At 42.9% G+C, this 25,725-nt stretch overlaps 1 protein-coding gene across 1 annotated transcript; it reads left to right on the top strand.

Moving 5' to 3' along the window:
• The first annotated feature begins 18,171 nt into the window (after positions 1–18,171).
• On the top strand, positions 18,172–24,867 carry LOC124654080 (tryptophan synthase alpha chain-like). The gene is made up of 8 exons (XM_047193115.1): positions 18,172–18,193; positions 18,383–18,621; positions 18,730–19,051; positions 23,913–23,989; positions 24,087–24,164; positions 24,311–24,388; positions 24,465–24,524; positions 24,645–24,867. The coding sequence occupies exons 1-8, from the start codon at positions 18,172–18,174 to the stop codon at positions 24,777–24,779; spliced, it is 1,011 nt and encodes a 336-aa protein (XP_047049071.1). The 3' UTR covers positions 24,780–24,867.
• Positions 24,868–25,725: the final 858 nt, after the last annotated feature.

Genomic DNA, 25,725 nt, shown 5'->3' with positions numbered 1-25,725 from the left:
TATGGACAAATATGTCCTTAGTTTCTACTCATAGTTTCATGGCGAAGTTTCTCCTTCGTTAAATTGTTATATGGTTGGAATTGGAAAATGATACATGTAGTAATTGCTATAAATGTCTTGGGTAATGTGATACTTGGCAATTGTTGTGCTCATGTTTAAGCTCTTGCATCATATGCTTTGCACCCATTAATGAAGAAATACATAGAGCATGCTAAAATTTGGTTTGCATATTTGGTTTCTCTAAGGTCTAGATAATTTCTAGTTTTGAGTTTGAACAACAAGGAAGACGGTATAGAGTATTATAATGCTTTCAATATGTCTTTTATGTGAGTTTTGCTGTACTAGTTCATCCTTGTGTTTGCCTCAAATAACCTTGCTAGCCTAAACCTTGTATCGAGAGGGAATACTTCTCATGCATCCAAAATACTTGAGCCAACCACTATGCCATTTGTGTCCACCATACCTACCTACTACATGGTATTTTCCAGCCATTCCAAAGTAAATTGCTTGAGTGCTACCTTTAAAATTCCATCATTCACCTTTGCAATATATAGCTCATGGGACAAATAGCTTAAAAACTATTGTGGTATTGAATATGTAATTATGCACTTTATCTCTTATTAAGTTGCTTGTTGTGCGATAACCATGTTTACTGGGGAACGCCATCAACTCATTGTTGAATTTCATGTGAGTCGCTATGCATGTTCGTCTTGTCTGAAGTAAGGGCGATCTACACTGAGTTGAATGGTTTGAGCATGCATATTGTGAGAGAAGAACATTGGGCCGCTAACTAAAGCCATGTTCCATGGTGGAAGTTTCAGTTTTGGACAAACATCCTCAAATCTCTAATGAGAAAAGAATTAATTGTTGTTGAATGCTTAAAGCATTAAAAGAGGAGTCCATTATCTGTTGTCTATGTTGTCCCGGTATGGATGTCTAAGTTGAGAATAATCAAAAGCGAGAAATCCAAATGCGAGCTTTCTCCTTAGACCTTTGTACAGGCGGCATAGAGGTACCCCTTTGTGATACTTGGTTAAAGCATATGTATTGCGGTGATAATCCGGGTAGTCCAAGCTAATTAGGACAAGGTGCGAGCACTATTAGTACACTATGCATGAGGCTTGCAACTTATAAGATATAATTTACATGATGCATGTGCTTTATTACTACCGTTGACAAAATTGTTTCATGTTTTCAAAATCAAAGCTCTAGCACAAATATAGCAATCGATGCTTTTCCTCTATGAGGACCATTCTCTTTACTTTTATGTTGAGTCAGTTCACCTATTTCTCTCCACCTCAAGAAGCAAACACTTGTGTGAACTGTGCATTGATTCTTACATACTTGCTTATTGCACTTATTATATTACTCTATGTTGACAATATCCATGAGATATACATGTTACAAGTTGAAAGCAACCGCTGAAACTTAATCTTCTTTTGTGTTGCTTCAATACCTTTACTTCGAATTATTGCTTTATGAGTTAACTCTTATGCAAGACTTATTGATGCTTGTCTTGAAATGCTATTCATGAAAAGTCTTTGCTTTATGATTCACTTGTTTACTCATGTCATACACATTGTTTTGATCGCTGCATTCTCTACATATGCCTTACAAATAGTATGATCAAGTTTATGATGGCATGTCACTCCGTAAATTATCTTTGTTATCGTTTTACTCGCTCGGGACGAGCAGAACTAAGCTTAGGGATGCTGATACGTCTCCAACGTATCGATAATTTCTTGTGTTCCATGCCACATTATTGATGTTATCTACATGTTTTATGCACACTTTATATCATATTCGTGCATTTTCCGGAACTAACCTATTAACAAGATGCCGAAGTGCCGATTCTGTTTTCTCGCTGTTTTTGGTTTCAGAAATCCTAGTAAAGAAATATTCTCGGAATTGGACGAAATAAAAGCCCGGAGGCCTATTTTCTCACGAAGCTTCCGGAAGTCCGAAGGAGAGACGAAGAGGGGCCACGGGGCGCCAAACCCTAGGGCGGCGCGGCCCCCCTTGGCCGCGCCGACCCGTGGTTTGGGCCCCCGTGCCGCCTCTTGACTTGCCCTTCCGCCTACAAATAGCCTCCGTGACGAAACCCCCGCACCGAGAGCCACGATACGGAAAACATTACCGAGACGCCGTCGCCGCCGATCCCATCTCGGGGATCCTCGGAGATCGCCTCCGGCACCCTGCCGGAGAGGGGAATCATCTCCCGGAGGACTCTACACCGCCATGGTCGCCTCCGGAGTGATGAGTGAGTAGTCTACCCCTGGACTATGGGTCCATAGCAGTAGCTAGATGGTTGTCTTCTCCCCATTGTGCTATCATTGTCGGATCTTGTGAGCTGCCTATCATGATCAAGATCATCTATATGTAATTCTATATGTTGCGTTTGTTGGGATCCGATGAATAGAGAATACTTGTTATGTTGATTATCAAAGTTATGCTTATGTGTTGTTTATGATCTTGCATGCTCTCCGTTATTAGTAGATGCTCTGGCCAAGTAGATGCTTTTAACTCCAAGAGGGAGTACTTATGCTCGATAGTGGGTTCATGCCTCGCATTGACACCTGGGACAATGGATGAAAGTTCTAAGGTTGTGTTGTGCTTGTTGCCACTAGGGATAAAACATTGATGCTATGTCTAAGGATGTAGTTGTTGATTACATTACGCACCATACTTAATGCAATTGTCTGCATTGCTTGCAACTTAATACTGGAGGGGGTTCGGATGATAACCTCGAAGGTGGACTTTTTAGGCATAGATGCAGTTGGATGGCGGTCTATGTACTTTGTCGTAATGCCCAATTAAATCTCACTATACTCATCATGATATGTATGTGCATTGTCATGCTCTCTTTATTTGTCAATTGCCCAACCGTAATTTGTTCACCCAACATGCTCGTTCGTCTTATGGGAGAGACACCTCTAGTGAACTGTGGACCCCGGTCCAATTCTCTTTACTCGAAATACAATCTACTGCAATACTTGTTTCTACTCGTTTTCTCTCGCAAACAATCATCTTCCACACAATACGGTTAATCCTTTGTTACGGCAAGCCGGTGAGATTGACAACCTCACCTGTTTCGTTGGGGCAAAGTAGCTTGGTTGTGTTGTGCAGGTTCCACGTTGGCGCCGGAATCTCCGGTGTTGCGCCGCACTACATCCCGCCGCCATCAACCTTCAACGTGCTTCTTGGCTCCTCCTGGTTCGATAAACCTTGGTTTCTTTCTGAGGGAAAACTTGCTGCTGTGCGCATCATACCTTCCTCTTGGGGTTGCCCAACGAACGTGTGAAATACACGCCATCAAGCCACAAGGAGGGAATCAAGCACAAGCTAGCCAGGAGGAGCAGGGCAAGCAAACCAACCATCCAGAAGCAAATCCTCTACACCAACACCTTTCTAGGTGCTGGAGTGAGGTATAACCAAGAAATCCATGAGCAAGCAAATGTTTTGCTCATAATTAAGTATATGCATCACACACAAGCCAAAGGGTAGGGATACCCTATGTGTATCATCATCTGGTGATGAGCCACTAGCTACTGGCAAAATAGGAGCATGGCCAATAGAGATAATCCCAGGGAAACAATGATTCAAACCAAGTGTATCACCACTACAATCAACCAAATGATCCAGCAAGGATTTGATGCACTACTAGTCTAGCCAACTCACCTAGCAGCTAGAATATCAATAAACCATCAGACATATAGACAGATAATGTCTATTTAATTTTTCAACACCAAAAGCTACTGGAAATCCAGAAGAGGATCAACCAGTAAGCATTCATCAAGCCACAGAGAGGGGAGCCACCTCTGACAACAACTAGGTGCTGTCAGGGTCACCTCAAACCCTAAAACAGATAAGCAAGCCACTACATCATTACCCAGAAGGGTTCAGAGTGAGCTAGGGTTCCCAACAATTGTTGGCATCCCTCTAGCTCAAGTCATTTAACTAAAAGAATCATAACTGTAGAAACAGTTCATCTCAATCATCCATATAATCAAGCCAAGCTACACAGATAATTGAAATACCAAGTCTAGACCCTTGCAAATGATCCAGATGATCATTGCAAGCAACAACAGGTGCTGGAATAGGCATAAGCATACACCAACATATGCCTGTGTGTCACACAGACACAAGGGAGAACATCAGTGAGACACCAGCATGGTACAACAGCCATTTATCAAGCAATTTATGATCATATGATCATCAGGGCTTGACAGAGCATGCTAGAGCTAAGCCTAGCAATAACAGTAGCAGGAGAATTGAACTCATGCATATACCAGAACCAACAGGAGGTCCTGGTGATCAAATGATCATCCAGAGCCACAATTAATCAACTCATATATCACAGATAAATAAATATATGCATGTGAATTGTATCCATAAGCACATCATCAAGAGAGGGAGCTGTCTAGCCAACCATCATGCTTAGTTGAGCATTTTCATGAATTAGAACACAATGAACAAACCACCAGAGGCACTGGCACTTGCTATAAGCAAGAACTACTTACAGTAGTGAGCCAGGGGGGCCAGAACATTAGCATAGCACAAGTAATTAAGCAACATCAATGGCTAGGGCTGCTCAGATGAGCATCTAGATAGATAGTAGCATGCACAACCACAGTAATGAACAGAGACAGGAAGCAAGAACATGGAATAAGCATCAGCAAAGCATAGAACAAGGCTAGTAGAGCAGTAGCAGCTAGTAACAATGGCACATAGAGCAGCAGCAGCTAGCACACCATGGCAGCACAAGCAGTAGCATGGCGCAGAGCACATAGACGCAGGAGCAGCAGCAACACCACCACCTGGACGCCAAGGCATCCAGTGGAGGAGAAGGAGGAAGATCAGGTGAGAGAGAGAGGAGGGGAACACTTACAGGCGAAGCGGAAATGAGCACGGCCATGGTGGCACGGCGGCACACGCCGGGCGAACGGCGGCGCCAGGCCAAGCCAAGCCAGGCCACAGCCTCGCCGCAACGCCAGCATCATCACGGTGTCGCCATGGCGCCAGGAACGCCGGTGAGCGGCGGATCTTCACGGATCCATGCGGCCAGGGCGCAGCGAGGTTGGGGGCGAGCAGGAACGGCGCAACTTAGATCGACGCGGACCAGATGGTGCGAACGGCGGTTCGATTGGCACCCATCTCATCGCCCCACCGGAGGTGGTCGGAATAAATCGGCGACGGCGCGGGCGACGCGGGCGTCGCGGGAGAGCAAGGGGTTAGGGTTTCTGCGAGAGAGAGAGATGAAGGGGCGAGTGAGTCCGACCGAGCCGAACCGTGCGGCTCGGGTTTGACCTAACCCGCTGGGCTCCACTGACAGGTGGGCCCAAGGGCAAAATGGTCATTTCACATTTCCAAATAAACTAGAAACTTTGAAAATGAATAGAAAATGATTAAGAGCTCTAAAAAGTAAATAAAAATATGAAAACCACTCAGCATAAAATTCTCTATCATAATAAAATATGAAAAGGAATTTTTGGAGACAATAAGATTAAGTCTTAATTTGATGAATAATATAATCATTCAAATCACACTTAATATTTTCAATAATAGAAATAAGTCCATAAATGCATTTGGACTTTAAAAACACCTTGACAACATTTCAAGGTAGTATTTTACTCTAAACAGAGTATCTCTAAATCATTCTTAGTAATTACCTCTCACATGAAATGATAAGACATCGGAAAGGGGGGAAACAAACCCTAAAAGCTGAACCATGCATAATTGCTTCTTTAACCATTGCCCTTATCGGACAATGATGCTATTTTTCAGCAACAGAGGACAAGGGTCAGTCCACACCTTCAAACTGCAACACTTTGCAGTCTTCAAGCAAGTTCATCGCTTGCTCATGTCATTTGAGTATTTTTACCAAATTACTTGCAAAGTACTATATTTATCACTCATGCATGAAAAGCAAAAGCACTACTTTCATAACTATGAATATGACTATGTGGTTGGCAATGGAACCATGGAATGTGTTGACATGGTGGAGGTTCCATTGCAATGGGTTTATATCCATCTAGGATTAAACAACAAATGTCGTCCAGTGATTCTTGTGCCGTAATACCCGTGTTAACCATAAGATCTGGAGTGGGACGGAATAGTCAAAAGTGTTCCCACCTCTAGTTCATCAACGGATGCGCTTACCGTAGCAGTTGTATCTTGCGAGAACAACCGGAGGGTGGGGATCCCATTCTAATTCCCCACGGTAATGTGGTCTATGATGGGTTGCAACGACCGGCGAAGGACCATGGTTGCGACATGGTAATAGTTGAGGTCGGATGGTATCCTATGGATACGCTGGCCGGCGAGAACCCAAGGTCGGAATTACAACAAAGGGTGGGTGTGCGAGGTAGCGGAGGAATATGATTGGCTATGACCTTATACCGGGCCTCACACCAAAGGAAGTGTGGACGGGAAAGCTGCCCGGTTGGCACCAAGGTTAAGATCTCTTATGGGTAAAGCAACACACCTCTCCAGAGTGTAATGAATCGTGACCTGTAACTCCCTGTTCCGGGATTTGGAACTGCGAACGCTGCCGGAAAGGAACTCCATGAAGTTCTAGTAAACCGGTGAAGGCTGACGGACATAGTTCTTCTGAATAAAAGCAACCTCTTGAAGAAATGGTTATCAAAACCTGCATTGGTATTAGAACTTTTGGTCTGATATCGTAGTTAGTGCATTAAACACCTCTTTTCTATAATGAACTTGTTGAGTATGCTCGTACTCATACCACTCTTAAATCTCCTTCTTAGATTGTCTGAATCGACTTGAGGAGGACAACGAAAACCAAGAAGGAGCAGAAGACATCTGCTATGAAGAACCAGACCTCTCCGGAGGTGTAGAAGTAGTGGATTACCTCATCGTCTACGGAACCGGGGAGGGTTCCGGAGGAGAACAAGCGTAGACGTATCTGATCGTAGTAGTAGCCGAGCAGTACAAACACTTAGTACTTAACTGCTCGATGAGAATAAATGTATAACTTACTAAGACTTCTATATTGTAAGTTAAGTCGGGTTCACCTCGAACCCAGGAGTATTCCTCTTAGGACCCAAGAGGAACCCCGAGATTATATGTATATATGGCTTGTAATAATAAATGAATGAGTTATGGACCTGCTATGTTCTGTTGTACTACTCTGAGGGATGTAATATTTGCGCATTGGTACTTCGTGAATGTTATATCAACGACTGGCATACTACAACATGCAGTGGTATGCAGGGTCACCACCCCCCGGTATTTCCAGGTCAGGGGCTTCTTATAGTGCGAAGGAGAGGTCGAGGGGGTGGCCGAGGCGGTCAGACCACCCCTAGGCGCGGCCAAGGCCTAGCCGCGCCTAGGGTAGGTGTGGGCCCCTCATGGCCCCCCTCCCTCCCGTATTATGGCTCCGTGAGTCTTCGGGTGAAATATGGATTTTGCGATATTTTCCGGGAATTTTCCTGAAAGTTAAATTTCTGCACAAAAATGAGACACCAGAGCAATTATGCTAAAAACAGCGCTAGTCCGCGTTAGTTGCATTCAAAACACACAAGATAGAGGGCAAACAACAACAAAAGTGTTCAGGAAAGTAGATACGTTTTGGACGTATCACTATGCAATTGACAGAATATCGACCATACATGATAAGATGATTACTATGAGATTCGTTTGGGCATTACAACATAATACATACACCGTAATCCAACTGCGTCTATGGCTAATAATCCACCTTCCATTATCGTCCGAACCCCTATCAGTATTAAGTTACAAGCAACAGATTATCGCATTAAGCAATGTGTGTAAAGTAAACAATAGAATTACCCTTGGATAAAACATTGTTGTTTTCTCCCTAGTAGCAACTACACATCTACAATCTTAGAAGTTATTGTCACTCTTCCAGAAAAATAGAGGAATTAATCTACTACTAAGTTTAAATACCCCCTCTTGGAGTCACAAGCATCTACTTGGCCAGAGTATCTACTAGCAACGGAGAGCACGCAAGATCACAAATAACATATGACATGAATGTATAATCGACCTCAACATAGTATACAATATTCATCGGATCCCAACAAACACAACATGTAGGATTACATAAGGATGATCTTGATCATGTAGGGCAGCTCACAAGATCTATACATGAAGCACAAATTGGAGAAGACAACCATCTAGCTACTGATATGGCCCCATAGTCCAGGGATGAACTACTCACGCATCACTTCGGAGGCGGGCATGGCGATGTAGATGCCATCGGCGATGATTTCCCCCTCCGGCAGGGTGCTGAGAAGAGCTCTAGAACCCCCCAAGATGGGTTCTGCGATGGCGGCCGCGACGGAAATTTTCGTGGATGGAGGCTCGGGTATTCAGGGTTTTCCTGAGATCGTGAATAAATAGGCGGAGGGGCGATGTCGGTGGAGGCCAGGGTGGCCCACACCACCCCTAGGTGCGGGCTAGGGCTAGGCCGCACCTAGGGCAGGTGTGACCGTCCTGTTGTCCCCCTTCGACTCCCCTCTGGACTCTTTCTTCGTTACAGTAAAATATTGACTTCGACTTTTGTTTCGTCCAATTCCGAGAATATTTCATGTACAACTTTTCTGAAATACAAAAATAGCAGAAAACAGGGAACTGACACTGTGGCATCTTGTTAATAGGTTAGTGACGGAAATCATATAAAAGTGCATCGAAGTGTAAGAAAAACATATATGAATTGGTGTAAAACAAGCATGGAGCATCAAAAATTATAGATACGTTTGAGACGTATCAAGCATTCCCAAGCTTAACTCCCGCTTGTCCTCTAGTAGGTAAGTGATAACAAAATAATTTTTGAGGTGTCATGAAGCCAATACAATCTTGATCAAGCATGTAAACCATTGTGAGCTGGGATCAAAGTACTCTAACATAGGCACGATAGATATAATTCAATAGAACTTAACAGTTATGTTGTAACATGATAAGTAACTCAAACAAAGGATCATGAATAATAGTGCATTGAAAGCAACTGTTTGTTTATCAGCATAGTGTAAACATAACAAAGTGGTACTCAACATGTCCTTTATGGAGTAGCAGAACATAAATGCTAGGACACCTTTAAAGTTCAGAGGGTGACTAGATACAAGTAATTTAAGAACAAGCAATAGAAAAATCATGAATCAATAAATAATAATTTGGGGACTATGCACATTGCACTAAGAATGACAATTATGCTCTCTTAATTGGTGCATAAATTAGAAGATGAAGATTCAACATAAAAGTAAAAGAGAGACACTTTGCAGAGTAAGCAAGATAAACATGTTTTATTAACCTTCCAAAAAGTATGGTACTTATTAGCTTTGAGCGCTCATTGCCCCTATCATAAGCATCTTGAATGGTTAAAGTTAATGTGAATAAAAAATGACCTATATGCTTGCAAATCAGAAGTTGAAAATCTCATGCCCCTTGAATGCGAGTACCTAAACCTCATGCTACTCAACTAAGGTCCCAAATAAGTTCTTTTCATTGTACGTATACATGTATCATTGAGAACCGCCAACAGGATACCTCTTGCCCGATGATATGGAGGTACTCTTGCGGAGCAATCCCATGCCAAAATGAAAAGAGAAACAGACAGTGAGCACCCCAACAATATTTTTATTTACTATGAGATATAGCTTTTTATTGCAAATGCTTCATAGAATGTTCACTATGGCTTAGCTGTAAATTTCCACCATGAATGATGCATGGCTTAGATTAGTGGACCATGCGTTTCTCTAACTCATATACAAACTCCATGGAATTACAAGTTTCCATTTTATTCCGCACCGCTAGGCATCCATAAACAAAAGAACATGATATCAACTGAATATAAGTGCAATATCGAAAGTGTTCCCCATGAAATCATGGTTATACTAACTCCCAACTTGCAATTTTCAAACATATAACTTCATAAGATAGGCACAATGATAAAATTTATTAAGTGCAAGAAAGTAAATGTGCCATCAAGTTCGTGAGAGCTTTACTGACTAATTTTCTCATGCCAAAATTTAATTTGGAAGATAAATAAAAACATGATGAACATACTTGGAACAACAATATTGCTACTAGGTAGATATGGTGGACACAATTGGTAAACTTTGGTTTATGGTGGTTGGATGCACAAGTAGAGTTCATACTCAGCACATGCGAAGGCTAGCAAAAGACTGAGAGCGACCAACTAAGAGAGCAATAATGGCCATAATCATGCATAGCGACAAAACATTATCAATCAAAGCATAAAGTGATATTAGAAGTCAAAAACTAAATGATCATAGAGGCTTTAGTTGACTGTTTATAGTCATAACATGGTATAAGCATGTGCCAAGTCAACCCAATAAAGTATCAAAGGAGAATACCATAATATTATGCTTTTATGATGGAAACAACACATGATTCTTTCAATGACACATTATGCACTGTCAGACATTTAAGACAAATCATGATACAACAATAAATACTAAGCATATTACAAGAATAACATCCAACATGACATTCCAAAGTCTATGCCACAGTCTAGACAAGCTTCCTTTTGCATCGCTATAGTCATGAAATATTTTACTTGTATCCAACACCAATCAACTTATTTGAAATAACTCTCAGAGATGAAATACATTATGGACCAGAGAGATAATCATACACAAATAAAGAATACTAACAAGCTCTGAACAAAATTCAAGTGAAAGAACAAGAGCTAAACACAGTACCAGAAAACTAAAACACTCGCAGAACAATAACAACGAAAACTAAAGCGTTCTATGCAATTAAAACGGAGCGGGTCTTTCTCCAAAACAAATGTGACAGGATCCAACGTATGATACATCAATCAAAACAAAACTAAACTAAACAAAAAACAAAAATAAATATGCTCCAGGAACAACACATAGCGTATGAAGCAATAAAAATATAGCGCATAGAGAGATGACCTGTTGCTTTGTTGATGAAGAGGGGATGCCCTCTTGTACCTATTGAATATTTCTTGGGGTGCAGGGGCATACCCAAGCTTGAGATTTGTCCATTCTTCATCTCATCACATCATTCTTCTCTCCCTACACTTGAAAACTTCCTTCATACAAAACTTCACACGATTCTCTATTAGCAGCATTAGTACAATCAAAATAAACAAATCCACTTGGATTCAGTTCTAACATATATCAAACATCTATTAAAGCATTAGCTATTGTAGCAACCTTTTAAAAAGCTCTTTGATCATAAGAACTTAAAAAGAAAGAGATTTAAGAGGCAAATGCAAATAGTGCAGCTGTCAAAACAGAACATAAGGTAAAGATCTTTTTTTTTTTGAAAATCCTCTGTTGCTCATATCGAAAAGTGGTCAACTAACAAAAGTTAGATAATAACCTGGGGCATATGCATAAAAATGGTAGCTCAAAATTCCGCTCTGGCTATTTATACGAATTTTTATGGTAACAACACAAAATCTGTTTTCAGGACAGCAACTTCCCCAAATCTTACTTTATTCCTATTAGAAAGTTGTTCTTGGCACAAAAATGAAATTAAAATGATAAGGAGAGGTTATTATAGAGGTAATAACTTCCAAGACTCAACAAAAGAAAAATTACAGTAAATAAACATGGGTTATCTTCCAAGAGTGCTTTTCTTTAACGCCTTTCACTTAGGCGCAGAAAAAGAGCGAGCATCAAGTATTATCAAGTGAAGAAGCATCAACATCATAATCTGTTCTAATAATAGAATCATAAGGTGACTTCTTTCTCTTTCTAGGGAAGTGTTCCATACCTTTCTTGAGTGGGAATTGATATTTAATAATCCTATCTCTCATGTCAATAGCAGCACCAACACTTCTAAGAAACGGTCTTCCCAATATAATTGGACAAGAAGCATTGCATTTAATATCCAAAAAACAAAATCAACGGGGACCAGGTTATTTTTAACCATAATACAAACATTATCAACTATCCCCAAAGGTTTCTTTACAACAATATCAACAAGATGAACATCGAAATAACATTGTTCCAATGGTGGCAAATCAAGCATATCATAGATTTTTCTAGGCATAACAGAAATACTTGCATAAAGATCACATAAAGCATTGCAATCAAAGCCATCTATTTTCATCTTAATGATGAGCTCCCAACCATCTTCTAACTTTTTAGGAATAGAGGCTTCACGTTTTAATTTCTCCTCTCTAATTTGCATAAGATCATTTGTAATATGCTTTGTAAAAGCCATATTTATAGCACTAGCATTACGACTTCTAGCAAGATTTTGTAAGAACTTAATTACTTCAGAGATATTGAAATCATCAAAATCAAAGTCATTTTTATCAAAAGTAAAAGGACTCTTGTCTCCCATACTCCGAAAAATTTCAGCACACTTATCAGGAGCAGTTTCAGTGGTTCTAGGCAATTTTGTAGAAGGAGTGAGGACTTTTCCTACACCATTTATTTTACCATTAATAGTAGGAGAGTGGCTAGAATTTGAAACTTCATGACTACTGATGGTGGCAATGGTACAAATTTTAGTTAAGTTATTGTTTCTATCAATTTCATCTTCTCTTTCCCACCTAGCATGGAATTCCGCCAGCATCCTAACATTTTCATTAATTCTAACTAGAATGGCATTCAAAGTTTTACTTTGGTTAACATCATGAGGCAACACTTTTAGTTTAAGAAAATCAACATCATGAGCAAGGCTATCAACTTTAGAAGCAAGAATATCAATTTTGCCAAGCTTTTCCTCAACAGTTTCATTGAAAGTAGTTTGTTTACTAATAAAATCCTTAAGCATGACTTCAAGATCAGAGGGTGCATTTTTATTGTTGCTGTAGGAATTACCATAAGAATTGCCATAAGTATTACCATTATTAGAAGGATATGGCCTATAATTGTTGCTACAAAAATTCTTCCTATAAGCATTGTTGTTGAAATTATTGTTTTTAATGAAATTCACATCCACATGCTCTTCTTGAGAAACCAAAGAAGCTAACAAAATATTATTTGGATAAACATGTGCTTTACTATTAACAAGAATAGACATAATAGTATCAGTCTTATCACTCAAAGAGGAGGGTTTTTCAACAGAATTTACCTTCTGACCTTGTGGATCTCTCTCGGTGTGTCATTCAGAATAATTTATCATCATATCATCAAGTAGTTTTGTTGCAGCCCCAAAAGTAATGGACATAAAGGTACCTCTAGCAGCTGAATTCAGGAGATTTCTTGAAGAAAAATTTAGTCATGCCTAGAAAGTTTGGATGATCATCCAAGTAGTCAGTCCATGAGTGGGACAATTCTTTACCAAAGATTTCATTCTTTCCCAAGGTTGAGCAACATGTTCATTATCAAATTTTCTAAATTTCATTATGTCGCTTCTCAAAGATATAATCTTAGCAGGAGGATAATATTTTTCAATAAAAGCATCTTTGCGTTTAACCCAAGAATCAATACTATTTCTAGGCAAAAATAGCAACCAATGTTTAGCTCTCCTTTTCAAAAAGAAAGGAAACAATTTCAGTTTTATAATGTCACCATCTACATCCTTATATTTTTGCATCTCACAAAGTTCAACAAAATTATTAATGTGAGAAGCGACATCTTCAGTACTAACACCAGAAAATTGCTCTTTCATAATAAGATTTAATAAAGCAGGTTTAATTTCATAGAAGGCTGCTTCGGGAGCAGGTGGAGCAATAGGTGTACAAATAAAATCATTGTTGTTGGTGATAGTAAAGTCACACAACTTAGTATTTTCAGCAGAACCCATTTTAGCAAAATTAAAACTAAGCAACAAAAATAACAGCTATAATAGAAACTAATTTTTTTGTGTTTTCGATATAAAGACGACTATAAAATAAACTATTTTTTGTGTTTTTTTAATATGATAAGGCAAACAAAACAAAATTAAATAAACTAAGCAAAACTATAACAAAGTAAAGAGATTGGAGATGAGAGATGATGGCGTGTAACTCACACGTTCGTTGGGAACCCCAAGAGGAAGGTATGATGCGCACAGCAGCAAGTTTTCCCTCAGAAAGAAACCAAGGTTTATCGAACCAGGAGGAGCCAAGAAGCACGTTGAAGGTTGATGGCGGCGGGATGTAGTGCGGCGCAACACCGGAGATTCCGGCGCCAACGTGGAACCCGCACAACACAACCAAAGTACTTTGCCCCAACGAAACAGATGAGGTTGTCAATCTCACCGCTTGCTGTAACAAAGGATTAACCGTATTGTGTGGAAGATGATTGTTTGCGAAAACAAGTAAAGAACAAGTATTGCAGCAGATTTGTATTTCAGTATAAAAGAATGGACCGGGGTCCATAGTTCACTAGAGGTGTCTCTCCCATAAGATAAAAGCATGTTGGGTGAACAAATTACAGTCGGGCAATTGACAAATAGAGAGGGCATAACAATGCACATACATGTCATGAAAAATATAGTGAGATTTAATTGGGCATTACGACAAAGTACATAGACCGCTATCCAGCATGCATCTATGCCTAAAAAGTCCACCTTCAGGTTATCGTCCGAACCCCTTCCAGTATTAAGTTGCAAAACAACGGACAATTGCATTAAGTATGGTGCGTAATGTAATCAATAACTACATCCTCGGACATAGCATCAATGTTTTATCCCTAGTGGCAACAAGCACATCCATAACCTTAGGGGTTTCTGTCACTCCCCGCATTCACGGAGACATGAACCCACTATCGAGCATAAATACTCCCTCTTGGAGTTAATAGCGAAAACTTGGCCAGAGCCTCTACTAATAACGGAGAGCATGCAAGATCTTAAACAACACATAGGTAATAACTTGATAATTAACATAACATAGTATTCTCTATCCATCGGATCCCGACAAACACAACATATAGCATTACAGATAGATGATCTTGATCATGTTAGGCAGCTCACAAGATCCAACAATGAAGCACAATGAGGAGAATACAACCATCTAGCTACTGCTATGGACCCATAGTCCAGGGGTGAACTACTCACTCATCACTCCGGAGGCGACCATGGCGGTGAAGAGTCCTCCGGGAGATGAATCCCCTCTCCGGCAGGGTGCCGGAGGAGATCTCCGAATCCCCCGAGATGGGATTGGCGGCGGCGGCGTCTCAGTAAGGTTTTCCGTATCGTGGCTCTCGGTACTGGGGGTTTCGCGACGGAGGCTATTTGTAGGCGGAAGGGCAGGTAAAGAGGTGGCACGAGGGGCCCACACCATAGGTCGGCGCGGCCAGGGCCTGGGCCGCGCCGCCCTGGTGTGTCGCCACCTCGTGGCCCCACTTCGACTCTCCTTCGGTCTTCTGGAAGCTTCGTGGCAAAATAGGACCCTGGGCGTTGATTTCGTCCAATTCCGAGAATATTTCGTTACTAGGATTTCGAAACCAAAAACAGCAGAAAACAAGAATCGGCTCTTCGGCATCTTGTTAATAGGTTAGTTCCAGAAAATGCACGAATATGACATAAAGTGTGCATAAAACATGTAGATATCATCAATAATGTGGCATGGAACATAAGAAATTATCGATACGTCGGAGACGTATCAAGAGACTCCCCTTGCAGAAATCCTCTTTCTCCCCGGCAACGGCGCCAAAAAAGAGAGCTTGATGGTGCTTATCGTAACGCCGACTTCACACTATTGGGGAACCCCAAGAGGAAGGTATGATGAGCACAGTAGCAAGTTTTTCCTCAGTAAGAAACCAAGATTTAATCGACCAATAGGAGAAAGGCGTGACTTTTGAAGGTGTTACTAGCTGACTAGTGGCAGGGCGCACTACCAGCGTCAGCAACAACGTGGAACCTGCACACGACACAATTAAAATACTTTGTCCCAACTTACAGTGAGGTTGTCAATCTCACCGGTTTTACTGAACACAAAGGATTAAATGTATCGAGTGGAAGGAGATGTTTGCAGTAAATAAAGAGAACAGAGCTTTGCAGTAAGTAACATAGCAGGATTGCAGTGGTTGAATTTATCAGTCTAAAGGAAAGGACCGAGGTCCACAGTTCACTAGAGGTGTCTCTCCATAAAGATAAATAGCATGTTGGGTGAACAAATTATAGCTGGGCAATTGACAAAATATCGACCATACATGACAAGATGATTACTATGAGATTCAGTTGAGCATTACAACATAATACATAGACCGTAATCCAATTGCGTCTATGACTAATGATCCACCTTCCGGTTATCGTCCGAACCCCTTTCAGTATTAAGTTGCAAGCAACAGATTATCGCATTAAGCAATGTGTGTAAAATAAACAATAGAATTACCCTTGGATAAAACAACAATGTTTTATCCCTAGTAGCAACAACACATCTACAATCTTAGAAGTTATTGTCACTCTTCCAGAAAACTAGAGGCATGAACCTACTATTGAGCTTAAATACCCCCTCTTGAAGCCACAAGCATCTACTTGGTCAGAGTATCTACTAGCAATGGAGAGCATGCAAGATCACAAATAACATATGACATGAATATATAATCGACCTCAACATAGTATACAATATTCATCGGATCCCAGCAAACACAACATGTATGATTACATAAGGATGATCTTGATCATGAAGGGCAGCTCACAAGATCTATATATGAAGCACAAATTGGAGAAGACAACCATCTAGCTACTGCTATGGACCCATAGTCCAGGGATGAACTACTCACGCATCACTTCGGAGGCGGGCATGGAGATGTAGATGCCTCCGGCGATGATTTCCGCCTCCGGCAGAGTGCCGGGAAGAGCTTCAGAACCCCCCGAGATGGGTTCTGTGATGGCGGCCGTGATGGAACTTTTCGTGGATGGAGGCTCGGGTATTCAGTGTTTTCCCGAGATCGTGAATAAATAGGTGGAGGGGCGATGTCGGTGGAGGCCAGGGTGGCCCACACCACCCCTAGGCGCGGGCTAGAGCCAGGCCATGCCTAGGGCAGTTGTGGCCGCATTGCTGCCTCCCTTCGACTCACCTCTGGACCCTGTCTTCGTTACGGTAAAATATTGGCTTCGGCTTTTGTTTCGTCCAATTCCGAGAATATTTCCTGTACAACTTTTCTGAAATACAAAAACAACAGAAAACAGGGAACTAGCACTGTGGCATCTTGTTAATAGGTTAGTGCCGTAAATCATATAAAAGTGCATCGAAGTGTAAGCAAAACATATATGAATTGATGTAAAACAAGCATGGAGCATCAAAAATTATAGATACGTTTGAGACGTATCAGGGTGGTCCTGGCAGGGTTAGTCTTCTTCTACTGATGTGGAGAGGTGTTGTCAGGGGTTGTGTCCGGCCTCAGGGTGAGGTCCGTGACGCCACCGGAGCCGAAGCAGGGGCTCGCGGCTCCTCGCCTGCTCACCTGTTGCTACCCGAGATTTTGTGTGTTTTCGGTCGCAACCCTTCCTTGCCTACCCCGTAGGCTTCTGCCATGCCTCTTCCTATCAGCCCATGGTGTTGTTGGCCCTCTCGTCTAGTTGGACTTCAATTTAAGCAGGGCAAGATTCGTCTCTACCAATGACGACGACGCCCTTTCGCGCCGTTTTCCTCCTCGGGGGTGCCGCATCCAAGTTCCTCCCTTCGGTCTGTTAAGACGCGCTAACTTTGGTCGCTCCTTTTCCCCTTGGTCTGCCCTCATGAGGAGCGCTCGACTTCGTTGCGGTATCGATTTCCTCCCCGGGCTCCCCGGCCGGTAGTGCTCTTCTTTGCAATCGTATTGGCGCCTTATAGACGGTGGATTGCTCCAACAGTGTTTTCTCCCCTATCAAGTTCGTCTTCGGTTGGTGCCTGCCTTGCTCGTGTGGTGTCTGCAGGTTGGTGGAGTGGACGCCAGCGAAAGTTGTGCAAGGACTTGGCCTTGTGGCGGCGATGACGTCTGTGGACGCCGTTCTTCCTCCTTGGATGCACCGTCTTAGATGTCCCTCCCACATTCTGATTTTCCTACGAAGTTGTTGTTTTTCCTCGGCTAGTCGGATGCTTGAGTGTTGAAGTTGGTACAAGGTGGGCTGTGTTGGGATCTGGCTATGTCCGCAAGCCGACCTTTGTTTGAAGTCTCGGTGCTTCCTCCTAGTCAGCAGAAGAAGATGCTCGACGATCATGTGGTTCAAGCGGCATGCTTTGTCTTGTACTTAGCTTTGCTTCCTTGTGCCATGTTTTTTCTTTATTCTGTTGTCCCTGAGATATAATCTTAAGCTGGTATCCCAGCGATGGTGTTCGTGGTTGTAAGCTGTACTCATAACCAGTTGAGGGCTTTGTTAATTTAAAGTTGGGCTTTTTGAGCCTTGTATCTAAATTGAGAGAGAGGAGCTAAATAGAATTAAAGAGATTCTCCTCTTTAGGGCCAGCGAGTGTATCCGCCGAATCCTAGCAGGGCAGGCTCTGTGATACTTTCAAGCTGGCGCTAAGCCGGCCCAACAGATCAACTGAAGTTTACATCGCGATGGCCTTCACTTCCTGCAGGCCACCGGTTGAGACAAGAGGATAAGCCCTGCATCATTTCTCTCCACGAAACTGATCCAATATCTGGAAATCCAGCAACCGCGACCCCAGCGGCGTCGCTGGCTGATGTACCAGCGCCCGCGCCCGTGCCGGCCGCCGCCGGCGAGCGCGGCCTGTCCGTGTCGCAGGCCATGTCTAATGTCATGGCGAAGGGCAAGGTACGTTACGTACGCATGTACAGTACAGTACATACGCGGCGATAATATATCGATGGACGGATCATGCCGAGGTTTCTACCGTTGGCCCACGCGCGTACGTGCATGCAGACGGCGTTCATCCCGTACATCACCGCCGGCGACCCCGACCTCGCGACGACGGCGGCCGCGCTGAGGCTCCTCGACGCCCTGGGCGCCGACGTCGTCGAGCTCGGCATGCCGTTCTCGGACCCCTCCGCTGACGGGCCCGTCATCCAGGCCTCCGCGGCGCGCGCGCTGGCCGCCGGCGCCACCGCAGACGCCATCATGACCATGCTGAAGGAGGTGACGCCGGAGCTGTCCTGTCCCGTGGTGGTCTTCTCCTACTTCAGACCCATTGCGGAGCGAGGGACGGCGAGCTTCGCCGCTGCGGTCAAGGAAGCCGGCGTAAAAGGTAATTAAATTGCTGATTACATATCACTGCTAAACTTGCTAATCGAACTCACACACGTTTCAGCAGCTAGAGTTACTCACCTATTTAAATTACAGCAATTCATAAAAATGTTGTCACTGTCTCACTGAGCATGATCTCTACTATTAAGAGCAAACTAGTGAATGTCTGGTGTCACATTTTTAGGATAGACAATAATACCCCCACATCTTTATCCTGAAAATGCCACCCCGCTTCTTATCCCCAAAATTCAGCAACTAATTAACAGCAACCGCGTATACCTCTCAGAAACGCGGAACTAACCGCAAATCACGTCAAATCCTCACCCACACCGACGCCTACTGCGCCGCCCAGGGCTCAGCCGCCCGCGCCCAAGCCTCCTCGCCCTGCCACGGCCTCCTCCTCCCACGGGCTCCATCTGCTGTGGACGGTTGAGATCCTTAAAACTCGCTAGATACAGATAAGAGATAACATTTCCCCACTGTACGCGTTGGTATCAATTTGAGGTTTCTCATAACTGAATCACCAATCCGTGCAATCGTGCTGGCAGTCCGGACTCCGGAGAAAATCTTCTCGTTTATTCCGCCGCCGCCGGTTCTGGACGATAGGACGAGACCAGCTGACACGACGTTCACGTACTCATGATCTCCTTCCGACGCCATCGTACTCAGCATCTTGGGAGGCTATGGCCATGGATAGCCGGTCGGGATGCATGATGCATGGGCATGTGGTGATGGTAGCCGAGGAGGAGCTCGTGTACCCATCTTCTTTCTCCAGGTGCAGTTGCAGCGGCGTGGCTAGGTTCTTTACATTATCAATTTAACACATTGCCACATTAAACTATGTGAACAATATAGTCAGCAAAGAACACTACTTTCTGGCAGCAAGAGCCTTTTATCAACTTTCCATTCATCAGATCATTAAGCCTCTCAAGTACGCAAGTATAAAATCCCACGAGACATCTTCATGGTAAGGGGAAATCATAATACATGTGCATTTGAAAGTGGAGGTAATTCATATGATGTTAATTGTTTCTAGCTGTTGCTCTTTTTATGCAGAAACATCTTCATGGTACGGGTAAATCATGCCAACCTTTTTACTTTTATCTTCGGTGCAGATTTATTACCAATTCTATTCTGGTACATATTTGCTTAGATAGTCAGATACAACATGGTCTACAAAAACATAAGCTACATAACATTAGCAATGAAAATTTTGACTGTTGTCGTAGAAAACTTATTATGCAACACACATGAAAAGTAACCTAGGCTCCATGCAGTTTGGCTAATAGGTGGATCCATGTCTTACGAAACATGCCCCCTAATTTAATGTTGCATTCAGAAATGTGTTTGTCAACAATCTTTACTATTAAAGGTAAATCTGAAACCGAAGAATGTTTCTACATCATTATATCATAGACAAAAGTTAAACCAGATATTTCACACACCAATCTAATAGATGATGGTTCTACATATTCTGTTTCCAGTTGATTTGATTCATACATTGATTTTGAAGACCAATGACTGCAGGTTACCACTGATCTGATTCATCTAATGAGGATAAAGACAATGACTGTGGGTTTACTGTCGTATAGTATTTTCAAGATTAAACTTCAGTGATAAGCTAATAAATTTGGAAGATTATCAATATGTATTAACACTTAAAATGTTGCTTGGTATATTTTTCACTTGAAGTGTTGCAGATCAACTACTAATCTTTACTATTAAGGTGAAACATGCAATATCATGCTTCTCATGATGCCACACTTATCATAATTTACATACTAAATGTCACTATCGGTGGAACTAACAAACCTTATCTTCACTAACTAACACACTTGGGTAACAAAATTATCTTATCTCAACAATAGTTTAACCTTCCTGAGTATATGTGCCGGCCCCGGCGCTGCTGGTCAAGCTAACAACTCTCAACAAAGTAGCAAAACACGATGTGGGTCGCTGTTGTGCTTGCGTCCTCGCGTCCTTGACCTGCGTCCATGACTGCACTGCCGCGACGTTATAGAAGGCCATCGTTCTAGATGGAGAGGCAGTTGGGGTCGAGCAGCTTGGCGGAGGAGGAGGCCTGGTGCGGGCACGGAGAAGAACTGATTTTTCTTGCCAGCTCACGTGACATCGGCAACCACGCCACATCTTCCCTTGTAGCCACCCACCCTAGGAGGTGCTCCTCTAAGTGGAGGAGCATGAATTCGGTGAACGCACGCAAGGTGTGGAACTTCCCGTGAACTCAAGTTACATGGTTCTGAATGGACGCTACCTGCGCATGTTCCGCTCTTGGAGCTCTTGCCGACGGAGAGGAGCAATGCGCCGGAGTTGAAGCCACTTGCCCCAGTGCTCCTCCGGTCAGACGAGGCAGGAATTCTGTTGAACCCGTGACCTTCACGGGGATAACTCGTTGGCCATATTGACGCTCTCTGTCGGGCAATAAGAGGCATGTGTTCTCATATGTTATATGAACTATCGGGCATTTTCGTTCGTTAAATGAACTACCGTTTTCATCTGTTATAGGAATTCTTGTGCTACAACTGGGCATATAAACTATCGAGCTATAACATGTCTGGGCTATTAACAGGCATGCATTTTCATTTTCGATGGTCCACCATAAAGCTATGCATTGAGCACAATAATAATTGATTTTTTCGAAATTGAGGATTTTCCCGAGCTTCTGCATACAAATGATGCATATATATTTTTATTATATTATTGAACAAAGACTTTAGAGAGAGATACGAAGATCAACTCGAAGCCACCATCCTATGAACATCGCTACACCTACCGATGAAGGGGGTAATCATGAATAGGCCAATGCCTGATATCACACCAATGCACATCATCTAAAAACCGAAAATCCTCACCAAACCACCTATTGGCGAGTAAGAAGCACAACCGGTCTAGCAAACCCTCAGCATGCACCAACGTACACACCGTAGAGGTCGCTACCTCCGTCTTCCGTGAACCCATATCCAAGAGGGATCAATGCATTGATCTTTCCAGGGTACCCTCGACGCCGCCATGACGCTAGATGGCGCCACCGCCCTGTGCGCGTCCATCATCCCACATTCATGATCGAGACCCCGCTGCACCATGCCGCCGAGGATGGTAGATGGCATGTTCTCCCCTAGATCTGAGGTTTCCACGGAAATAATGTAGAGAGAGCCACCCCACCATAACTTCCTACGAGAAATACGACACCCACGAGAGTTGTCATCGATGGTGGCATACACACCTGCTTCAGCAGCCGTACAACCGTCTCCCCCTCACCGTGGAAGGTGGAAGAGGCCACATCTCTGCGTGACCGGTGCCATGGCCACACACACGCCGTCCCGAGGCGCCCGCTCAAGATCCTCCGCCGAAGCCACACCTCGTAGCTATGATGGAGGGACATTCTACTGCCACCATCATTCCCCCGCACGGTCTTCGCCCCACTAGGATCCGACGGCGGCGGGAGGGGAGATGGGGAGGGTGGCAGCTAGGGTTCCATACATATAAATTTGACTAATTGGATAAATTTGTTAAACCGTGGCGAAGCACGGGCATTCAACTAGTATGTACTAGTACTACTACTACACCATGCACTACTAGGAAATAGGCTATAGGTAGTGCTATTTGCAACATATATGGCACGCCGGTGGTATTTGCCACCGACGCATTTACTTTATGGAGCGCCGGTGGTACTCAAATACCGCCGGCGCAAAGAGCTATATGTTCGCCGGGAATAAGGGTCGGTCAGGTCTGGGCCAGCCCAAAAACCATGTTGGTGCGCCATTGGTAGTACAAGTACCATTAGCGCATCAGCATTGGCGGTGCGCCGGCGGTAAGGCAGGCATAGATTTTTCCCTTGGTACACACACACCCGTCCTCCCTAATCGCCTTTTCAATTTTTCGAAAAAATAGAAGAAATGATAAAAAAAATTAAAAATTAAAATCCTTCGAGATGTCCATGTGCTACGTCATCTAGTTTTAGCGAAAATTTAAAAACATGAATTTCGATATGTTATGCAAAATGGCGTCATGTTTCGGTAAAATGAGATTTCTGGTTGCATACGATCCCCGATGAAAAACTTTTTCATATCAAAATGTATCTACACGAAATTTTCTATCCGATTTCAACCACCTATGGTCGTTTAGAAAATTTTTGGATTCGTCAAATTCAAAACAGAAACATAAGTTTTTTCAGCTTTCAGATTTTGATGAAAAACAAAAAAATACTCCCGACGTACCATCATATTGGTGCGCCGGCGTTAACCGGTGCTATATATGAAAACCATCCCGTCGGCCTCTTCTTATTTCTCACTTTCTCTCCTCCTCCTCCTCCTTCCCTCCTCCTCCTCCTCTTCTTTCCCTTCTCCTGCTCCCCCCCTACTCCTCCTCCTCAATCCACACTTCCTCAACCCGGTGACCACCTCCTCCGGTGATCACCTCCTCAACCTCACCGGGAAACTCCCTCCGGTGACCACCAACCTCGTCAAGACCTCCTTCCGGCGACCACCTCCTCAAGCTCACCGGCGACCTCCCATCCGGTGACCCACCTCCTCAACCCTCACTGGCCACTTGAAGAACGTGAAGAACACATCACGTCGAGATCTAGATATAGATTCGTATTTTTTTTTTTTGAAAAACATACCACCGGTGCACTAATCGCCTTAGTGCCGGCGAACCAGGACATGCGCCGGCGATAAGTCGAGTTACTGCCGGTGTACCAGGAGGTGCGCCGGTGGTAAGGCGATACCACCGGCCTGTTCCCACACCGGTGCGCCGGCGGAAGCCTATTTCCTAGTAGTGCTGCTAGTGCTAACTGCTGCTGCTAGGACTACTCTAAATGCTAAACTAATGTTCCATGCATCCAGGTCTTATAGTACCTGATCTTCCTTACGCCGAGACAAGTGCTTTCAGAGATGAAGCCATTAAGAACGACCTAGAGCTGGTACCCTGATTTCAACCAATAATTACAGTATTTTACTGAAAAAAGTCAAGCTTAGTAGCGCCAACTATTATATTGAAGATTGGATTAATCATTGCAGGTGCTGCTTACAACACCGTCTACACCGGCAGAGAGGATGAAGGAGATCACTGAAGCTTCAGGAGGCTTTGTTTACCTTGTACAGTGACTTCTAATTAAATGGATGCACACACACATAAGAACCTTACATAATAGTTTCTTTTTTTTACAGTAAACCATACATGATATTTTGTTACCCGGACATGAAAATTATATTGTAATATCATAATTATCCGCATTATGCAGGTAAGTGTCGATGGAGTTACAGGCCCCCGCGCAAACGTGAACCCACGTGTCGAGAGTCTTCTTAAGGAGATTAAGGAGGTTTGCAGATTTTCTCAACTAAATGGTGATTACAGCTGATGGCCTATACCTAATATGGTTCTGATATTGCTTGCAGGTCACTGACAAGGCAGTGGCTGTTGGCTTTGGAATATCAACCCCTGACCATGTTAAGCAGGTAAACAACCTAGCTGTTACTGATAGATATGAAGATTAGCTATATATTAGTGTTTCTTATACCAAGAGTTGTCAAGATAATTAACGATTTTTTTTGTGTATCAATTATAAATGAGCACAGATTTCAGAGTGGGGTGCAGATGGAGTGATAATTGGCAGTGCAATGGTGAAGCAGCTGGGTGAAGCGGCTACTCCAGAAGAAGGGCTAAAGAGGCTGGAAGTGTATGCCAGGAGCTTGAAAGATGTGCTGCCATGATATGTGAATATATAACAGCAATTACTTAACTTGATTGGGAAGTGGTTAAAATATGAGCAGGAGCAGTGAAGCTGCCTATTATTACTTTTGGCATGTCAAGAAATAGGGATTCATGCGGTTGTCTTGATGATTCTCACACGGTAAGCTGTGTGTGTTTTTTGATTATATTAACATGAGAATGGATTTGTGCTTCATAAATATTTCAGAAATCTCACCTCAAAGCCATAATTAATCAAGAATATGAACAAAAGGTGTTTGTTTCGAGGACCCGGAAGCTGAATTGACTATTGCAATCTTTGTTTGTTGGTTGTGGGTGCTAATCAAGCATGCAGATCGATAATTAACTTTTGCAATCTTAGCTGCCCTGTTGGTATGGGAGTAGAATGGGTTGGTCCATCAACATTCACCAACACATCCTTCATAAGCATAAGTCTAGTATAAAGCAAAACATGCAACCGATTTTGAGTGATTCCTCTGAAACGAACATGTCCTAAATGGGATCTCTAATTGCGCAAATACTACTGAAAATTCCCACCAGTTCACAAACAAGTGATGTTTTGGACATACCTTCATTCAAAACATTTAGAGCGAGAACTAAAAAAAAAACCATGTGCACGTCTTCTTTGTGAAAATTATTTACAAAACATTGTATTTTTGTTGGCTACTGTACACCTACAACAATACAAATTATCTCTCAAAGTCATAGGTTTGAAGGCCATGCCAGTGTCCAATTCATCATTATTTGTGAACGGGGAGGGAGTAAAATTTAGGCTACTCCCGCTGTTTTGCATTGTTGGGAAATTCTGCCAAAATTTATGGATATTCTGTTGTAAAAAAGGTTCAGCTAGTCAAACAGTAAAATAGCTAAAAGAAAATGATTGGGCAAACGAAATTATTACTTCACGGTAAAGCTGAATGCAGCCTCCTACATGTGGTCCATACAAAT

Source organism: Lolium rigidum, chromosome 1, assembly GCF_022539505.1.
Source record: "Lolium rigidum isolate FL_2022 chromosome 1, APGP_CSIRO_Lrig_0.1, whole genome shotgun sequence".
Taxonomy (NCBI): Eukaryota; Viridiplantae; Streptophyta; class Magnoliopsida; order Poales; family Poaceae; genus Lolium; species Lolium rigidum.
Note: the sequence above shows the minus strand (reverse complement) of the source record. Positions and strands in the feature narration are given on the sequence as shown.